Source organism: Larimichthys crocea, unplaced genomic scaffold (genome assembly GCF_000972845.2).
Source record: "Larimichthys crocea isolate SSNF unplaced genomic scaffold, L_crocea_2.0 scaffold148, whole genome shotgun sequence".
Classification (NCBI taxonomy): Eukaryota; Metazoa; Chordata; class Actinopteri; family Sciaenidae; genus Larimichthys; species Larimichthys crocea.
Window position 1 is genome coordinate 290,641 of NW_020852030.1, and position 8,367 is coordinate 299,007.

Consider the following 8,367-nt stretch of genomic DNA (forward strand, 5'->3'; position numbering starts at 1 on the left):
TCTGGGTTCTTTAGAGGTTTGTTCTGGGTTCTTTAGAGGTTTGTTCTGGGTTCTTCAGAGGTTTGTTCTGGGTTCTTTAGAGGTTAGTTCTGGGTTCTTTAGAGGTTTGTTCTGGGTTCTTCAGAGGTTTGTTCTGGGTTCTTTAGAGGTTTGTTCTGGGTTCTTTAGAGGTTAGCTCTGGGTTCTTTAGAGGTTAGCTCTGGGTTCTTCAGAGGTTTGTTCTGGGTTCTTTAGAGGTTTGTTCTGGGTTCTTCAGAGGTTTGTTCTGGGTTCTTTAGAGGTTTGTTCTGGGTTCTTTAGAGGTTAGCTCTGGGTTCTTTAGAGGTTTGTTCTGGGTTCTTTAGAGGTTAGCTCTGGGTTCTTTAGAGGTTTGTTCTGGGTTCTTTAGAGGTTAGCTCTGGGTTCTTCATGGTCCTCAGTCTGGACTGTGATACTAATTAAGGCTCTGTTCCATTTAGTGCAGCAGAGACCTTCTGTTTGTTTTGATGTTTATTAATTGAGCTTCTCCTTCTTCTTCTTCTCTTCTTTCATTCCAGTTTGTTGAGGACTCATCAGCTGATGGCTCATTAATCACAAGAGGAACATGAACTCAGAGGCCACGCCCACAGACCTCAGGACTGATTGTCATTGGTTGAGGTAGGTAATGAGGTAACGGAAAACCCTGGAAAACTCATAAAACAAGATGGACGTCTGTGTCAACAGAGTAGTTACCGTGGAAACCAAGAGGAAGGTGGAGGAGGAACCAATGAAGAAGATCGTGCTCGCTTGTCAGAGACTTGACAGACTGAACGTGTCGAGGTCAGGTGACCCAGAGCCACGCTGTGATTGGATGGAGCCGACGAATGACAGCGGTGATGAGGCGAGGAGCTTCGTGAAGAAAGTCAGGGTCAAAATCTGGGCTGACGGTACCAGGAGAGCCCGAGGCAGGTCCAGAGGGTCCGGTCTGCTGAGGCTGACTCATGATGTCACCGCTGACCACGCCCACCGCCGCTGCCATCGCCTCCAGCCAAAGAGAGATGATGGAGCACAGAACACCAATCAGACACAACAACTACATCAGCCAATCAGAGGCTGACCACAACTACAGCATCAGCACCAACGAGCCTGACACACCCAGCAGCCAATCACAGGATGCCAGGTGAGAGGGGGAGGAGCCAAAGGAGGAGCTCTTTAATAATATGTCACAGAGCTGTGACGTCACAGAGCTGTGATGTCACAGAGCTGTGATGTCACAGAGCAGATCAAGCTAACGTTATGTTGATACTTTAGCTAACGAGCAGTTCATTGGCATTAGCAAGCTAGCTCACGTTAGCTAGCTTAAACTGACTTAGCAGTTACGTTAGCTTTGACTCTGCTGGTCGTTTGTTGACGTTAGCAGACTCCAGTGCTAAGCTAACGTTAGCTTGTAGTGAAGAGACAACGCGTTAGCATTAGCTTGTTGAATAAAATCATTTTATTTCTGTCAGGTAACGTCTTCACTTCCTGTCGGCTGCGTTCACAAACATGAGAAACGTTTGAAGGTTACAAAGCTGTACACGATCACATGATCACGTCAAACCCTCCTATGTACAAATCAGCTGATCTGTGATGTCACTGACAGACGACAGCAGCTACTTCCTGTCTGTCGTTTAGCTACACAATAGCTGAATCTGCTCGTCACGCTAACTGAAGTGACGCTGTGTGTTCACACTGTGGCCTGTAGGGGGCGCTTATGCTTTTATTTTGAAATCTAAACCAGATCCTGGTTCTGGTTCTGGTCCTGGACCCAGGTCCTGGTTCCAGGTGAGTCATGAGTCGTTGATGTGGGTCAGTTTTTCTGTGATCGTACATGCTAACATGCTAACATGCTAACACCAACATAATCAGTCTTCCTGTGCAGTAAGGGGGCTGATGGGATATGTAGTCCGAATATGGACAAAGAATCCTCAGAGCTGGTTCTGGTTTTTAACAGTCCAACAGGATGTGACATCATCAACGTTTCAAACAGGAAGAGGACAAACAAAGGGAACGTCTGTTCTTTGGGGCTTTTCAAAATAAAAGACTATAAGGTGAGGTTTTTTTTTCAAAATAAAATCTGGTACCTGTCTGCATGCTTTTATTGCTGAAGGCTCGATGTATAAACAGTGAAAACGAATACTGAACACTTCAAAATAAAAGTCCTGACATAAATTTCATAAATATATGTATATTTACATATATGTATATTATTTATCATTATATTTATGTTTTTATTTAAACTATTTAAAATTTCAAATGATGAATAAACATAAATATCAGACCTCAGTAAATGTACACGCTCTGTGTAGTAATACTTCAGTACGTCTGTAGTATGTCTCGCTAACTGTGACAGGAAGTCTTGATTCAGTCAAGAAGAAGAACAAGTGCGCTAACACAGCTAGCAGGTTAATGTTAACGTGCGAAGGCTCGCTGCGGGTTCGAGTCCCGACCTGTGTGGCCCTGTCGCTCCCCCTCCCCCTGCTTCCTGTCAATCTTCAGCTGTCCTATCAATAAAGACAAAAGGCCAAAAAAATAATATAAAAAATAAAAAATGTTAACATGTTAAAGGTTTGTGGGTCACTTCCTGTTTGTGTCACCAAATATTAGATAACGCCTCATTTCCATATTTACACATAAAATTTCAGAAAACTTGAAAAACAAAAAATAATTTTCTGAAAGTGACCTTTGACCCGGAGCCAGGATGTGGTTAGCTTAGCATAGCTTAGCCAACACATTAAAACCAAAAACTAGTTTTACATTTCTCAGTTCAGATTCACACTGGCTGTTTACATTGTTATTATTATTATTATTATTATTGTTATTATTATTATTACATTACCCATTTACAGACTTTATGCTAAGCTAGGCTAATCACATCCTGACTCCGGCTCTGTACTGAACTGCTAGCATTAGCATTAGCATTAGTCTGACCTCGTTTACACTTTATTAAAACACTTAAGTCACTTCCTCCGTCACCGTGACGTCCTGCAGTCTCTGATGATCAGTCCTGTTTGTTCGGACCTCGTGCTGCCTGGTCGTCTTTGGACCAGAACCTGAATATTCAGAGTCCGGCCTCTGATGATCCTCCGATCAGCTGTCGATCAGAACTGATCAGAGGATTGATGGATCAATCAGCAGTCTTAGAAAATGCATAGAAGACAAAGATCCAAATGCCCTTAGTGGGAGCAGGCTGAGGGGCGGGGCTAAAGGGCAGCGCAAGGGTGTGTGGGAGTTGTAGTGTAACTGTGGAGTGTGTGTGGAGAGGCAGACAGACAGATAGACAGACAGACAGATGCATGTCGATCTGACCTTTGTCAGTCGTTTGGATCAGCTCAAGTCACTCTGCCTTCATCAAACACTTCCTGTCCATCAACTCATCCATTCGTGACGTGACGTGACGTGACGTGACGTGGTGTATATATGACGAAGTGTGACAGCAGAGGAAGTGTTAACAGGAAGCGTCAGTGTGTGTTGTGGCGGCGTGTTGCGGTGTCATGTCGTGTGTTTTCGTGTCATGTAACCTGTGTCATGACGTCATGTGTTGTCGTGTCATGTGATGTGCGTCATGTGTCGTGTGTTGTTGTGTCATGTGATGTCCATCATGTGATGTGCGTCATGTGTCGTGTGTTGTTATGTCATGTGATGTGCATCATGTGTCATGTGTTGTTGTGTCATGTGATGTGCGTCATGTGATGTGCGTCATGTGTCGTGTGTTGTTATGTCATGTGATGTGCATCATGTGTCGTGTGTTGTTGTGTCATGTGATGTGTCATGTGATGTGTCGTGTCATGTGTCGTGTGTCATGTGTCGTGTGTCATGTGTCGTGTCGTGTCATGTGTCATGTGATGTGTGTCATGTGTCATGTGTCGTGTGTAATGTGTCATGTGTCATGTGATGTGTGTCATGTGTCATGTGATGTGTGTCATGTGTCATGTGTCATGTGTCATGTGTCGTGGCGTTGTCTCTCCTGCAGCCTCAGCGAAGGCTGAAATCGAATGAGGCACTTTGTTTTGATCCAGAGCTGCAGGTCGTCGGCCATGTTGGCCGCAGAGTTCATCCTGTTGCCATGGTGATGATGATGTCACTGACAGCCAACAGCTGGACCTGAAAGTGAGTGTGTGTGTGTGTGTGTGTGTGTGTGCGTGTGTGTGTGTGTGTGTGTGTGTGTGTGTGTATGGCTCTGTTACATCATCAGTTTTTTCTTTTACAGGCATCTCTAATGATCTCTAATAATATTAATGATGATGACGTCATGATGATGTCATTGAGCCTTTACATGTTCAGCTTATAAAAATAAAAATCATTCCGTGTTCACATGCTCAGATTACAGAAACACGCCTGAAAGACGTCAAACATGAAGTCACAGACAGAGAATACCCAGACCTGGACCAGAGCTGGACCTGGACCAGGGGCGGACCAGGGCCAGACCTGGACCAGAGCCGGACCAGGGCCTGACCTGGACCAGAGCTGGACCTGGACCAGAGCTGGACCTGGACCAGGGGCGGACCAAGGCCAGACCTGGACCTGGACCAGGGCCACATCCTGATCACTGGTATCATGAAGCTGGACGCACTCACGGACACGAACAAGCCAACATGGCCGACAGTGATCGTGTTTGTCCTGTAAATAAAGTTTGACAAAGAGATTTAAATATTATTTAAATAATATTTAATTCATATTTAATTCATATTTAATTCATATTTAATATTTGTTTCAGGACGTTTGGCGACATGATGATGTCACACGTCATGTTTTATTTAGCAGAAAGAAAAATTCTGAAATTAATTTGTAATTTTGTTTTTAATAATGTTAAAAAAACGTTTTTCTCAGTGATCAATCATCAATTAAATTAAATTAATTAACTTTATTAATTTATTTTAAAAATCAAACTCATGCTCGTTGTGACTTTTGTCCCTGTCGGGTTCCTGTAGGACTGCAGTGATCTGATTGGTCAGGCTCTTGACAGGTTTTGTTACCATGGTTACCGTGCACCAGCATCGTGATACCAGGAAGTTAAAATAGTGAATCTGGCTTCACTGCACTGAAGGATGATGGGTAAAATCGTTGGCCAATCACAGGCCTCCCACTGGCCAATCAAAAAAAAGATTCCTCGTCTGCTTCTCATCCTCCAATCAGAAACAGTCTGCTGTCATCCAATAAGAAGCAGGAAGAGGCGGGTCTTCTCTCTGCAGGCCAATCAAAAAAGCCCTTAAAAGTAGCAACAAAAAAAAAGTGTCTCGCTGTGAGCCAATCAGAGAGAGAGCCCGCCCGCTACTTCCCGCCTACCAAGCCGACTGCCAATCAAAACCTTGGACAGTCTCTGCGTGGTCGGCTTCAGCCAGCGGCCCGGGCTATTCCCTTGTTCCCACGGCGACTTGGCTCTCCTCCAATCAGAATCCTCCCTCCACTCGGTGGCGGCGATGCTCGCTGCTGATTGGCTGACCTCGGAGAAGCTGGCTGCTGATTCGCAGTCGGACGAATGCCGGCGCTCGTCATCGTCGTCCGGCCTGAGGAAGGAGAACGTCCTCCTCTGAGCTGGAGCCGAGCTCCCAGAATGCTTTGGGAGGCGGGCGGTGCTGTGTCTCTCCTTTCTTCTCTCATCCACCTCCTCCGTCGCCCTCCTCCTGCTCTTCGTCTCGCTCCTCCTCCTCCTCTCCCTCACTCCACCTCCAGGCTCGTCCACCTCCACCCTCTCCTTCGGCACGAATGTGTCCCAGGATGAAGCACCACTCCTGCTGCTCCTTCCCTGCTCCGTCTGGGCGCCCGGTTTCTCCTTCTGTCTGACAGTCTGACTTCTTCGCCTCCTCTCCTCCCTCCTCCTCTCCTCCTCCTCCTCCCTCCTCCTCTCCTCCTCTCGTGCATCTTCTTCCACAATGTCCAGGTCCAGATCAGGAGGCCCTAATCCTTCTCCTCCCCTTCCTCCTCCTGTTCTTCGTATGGTTTCTCCCTCTCTTCTTGTCCTCCGCTTCCTCCTCTCTCCTCCTCCTGTACCACTTCCTCCTCCCCACTGCTGGCTGAGGGAGGCGGTTGTCATGGTAACTGTGTCCACATCCTGCTCCTCTGTAGGAGAAGACGAGGAGGGGGAGAGGGCTCCTTCCTCAGGGCCTGAGAGATAGACAGAGACACAGACAGACAGTGAGACAGACAAACAGTGAGACAGACACACAGACAGACAGACACACAGACAGACACAGACAGACAGAGACACACACAGACAGACAGACACACACACAGACAGACAGACAGACACAGACACACAGACAGAGACACAGACAGACAGACAGACAGACAGACAGACAGACAGACACAGACAGATACACAGACAGACAGACACAGACAGATAGACAGACAGACACAGACAGATACACAGACAGACAGACACACAGACAGAGACACAGACAGACAGACACAGACAGATAGACAGACAGACACAGACAGATACACAGACAGACAGACACAGACAGATAGACAGACAGACACAGACAGATACACAGACAGACAGACACACAGACAGAGACACAGACAGACAGACACAGACAGACAGACAGACAGACACAGACAGACACACAGACAGACAGACACAGACAGATAGACAGACAGACACAGACAGACACACAGACAGACAGACACACAGACAGAGACACAGACAGACAGACACAGACAGACAGACAGACAGACACAGACAGATACACAGACAGACAGACACAGACAGATAGACAGACAGACACAGACAGACACACAGACAGACAGACACACAGACAGAGACACAGACAGACAGACACAGACAGATAGACAGACAGACACAGACAGATACACAGACAGACAGACACAGACAGATAGACAGACAGACACAGACAGATACACAGACAGACAGACACACAGACAGAGACACAGACAGACAGACACAGACAGATAGACAGACAGACACAGACAGATACACAGACAGACAGACACAGACAGATAGACAGACAGACACAGACAGATACACAGACAGACAGACACACAGACAGAGACACAGACAGACATTAGCAGCATGTTGTGTTCTTAATGAGGTTTGTAACATGCTTATAACGTTACATCATACTAACGACATGTGATTAACATGTTTATGCTGTAATAACAACGACATGTGACACGTGACGCGTGACACGTGACACGTGACAGCTGGACGTGCGATGAAGATTGAAGAGGAAGAGGAAACGAGTCCGAAACAGGAAGTCACCAACGCGCGTTCTCAGTGCGTCCATCACGTAGAGCACATCGCATTGTTTTAGAGTTCGTCATACAGAGCGACAAGCTGCGACAACTCCACTGGGAGGAGGAGGAGGAGAAGGGGAGGAGGAGGAGGAGGAGGAGAAGGAGGAGGGGAAGAAAGGGAGGAGGAAGAAGAGGAAGAGGAGGAGGAAGAAGAGGAGGGGGAGGAGGAAGAAGAAGAGGAGGAGGAGTAGGAAGAAGAAGAAGAGGAGGAGGAAGAAGAGGAGGAGGAGGAGGAAGAAGAGGAGGGGGAGGAGGAAGAAGAAGAGGAGGAGGAGTAGGAAGAAGAAGAAGAGGAGGAGGAAGAAGAGGAAGAGGAGGAGGAAGAAGAGGAGGGGGAGGAGGAAGAAGAAGAGGAGGAGGAGTAGGAAGAAGAAGAAGAGGAGTAGGAAGAAGAGGAAGAGGAGGAGGAAGAAGAGGAAGTGAAAGAGAAAAAAACATGTCAAATTAAGCAGGAGAATCCAGAGCTCTGATTGGATGATTTCAGTTTTTAAGTGATGTCATCATCACCAACATTTACTGTGTCCAATTCATGATTTGTGCTTTTATTCTGAAATGAGTGCTTTTATTTTGGAACTGTTTTGATGCAAAAACATAATTTATATTCCTGTGCTGAACAGGAAGTGTCAGAGGTTAGAAGCTGTCAGTCATCATGACATCATGATGGAGGCGGGCTCTCACCATAGTCTGGGACGTATCCGTTGCCCTTCTTCAGAACCAGGTGGATCCGGTGACCTCCTCTCCTGATCTGCTCCACAGCCTGGCTGTGAGTCATCCCTGAAGTACTGTCCCCGTTTATCTCCACCAGCTGGTCCGACACCTGAACCAGAACCAGAACCACAGGAGGACACGTGAACCAGAACCGCAGACCCACCAGTGTGTGTGTGTGTACCTGTCTATCTCTTTCTGTATCTGTCTATCTCTCTCTGTACCTGTCTCTCTCTTTCTGTACCTGTCTATCTCTCTCTGTACCTGTCTCTCTCTCTCTGTACCTGTCTCTCTTTCTCTGTACCTCTCTCTCTCTCTCTGTACCTGTCTCTCTCTTTCTGTACCTGTCTCTCTCTCTCTGTACCTGTCTCTCTCTCTCTCTGTACCTGTCTCTCTCTCTGTGTACCT

At 46.8% G+C, this 8,367-nt stretch overlaps 1 protein-coding gene across 2 annotated transcripts in view; it reads right to left on the reverse strand.

Moving 5' to 3' along the window:
- Positions 1-4,802: 4,802 nt before the first annotated feature.
- The window catches only part of LOC104935493 (membrane-associated guanylate kinase, WW and PDZ domain-containing protein 1), a 25,874-nt gene continuing 22,309 nt past the window's right edge, over positions 4,803-8,367 (reverse strand). For both annotated transcript variants that reach the window (XM_027275621.1, XM_027275620.1), the window contains exons 17-18: positions 7,933-8,071; positions 4,803-6,102 (exon numbers count right to left, since the gene is read on the reverse strand). In XM_027275621.1, coding sequence (XP_027131422.1) covers positions 5,249-6,102; positions 7,933-8,071 — 993 coding nt within the window. In that variant the 3' untranslated portion in view covers positions 4,803-5,248. The remainder of the gene's footprint in view (positions 6,103-7,932; positions 8,072-8,367) is intronic.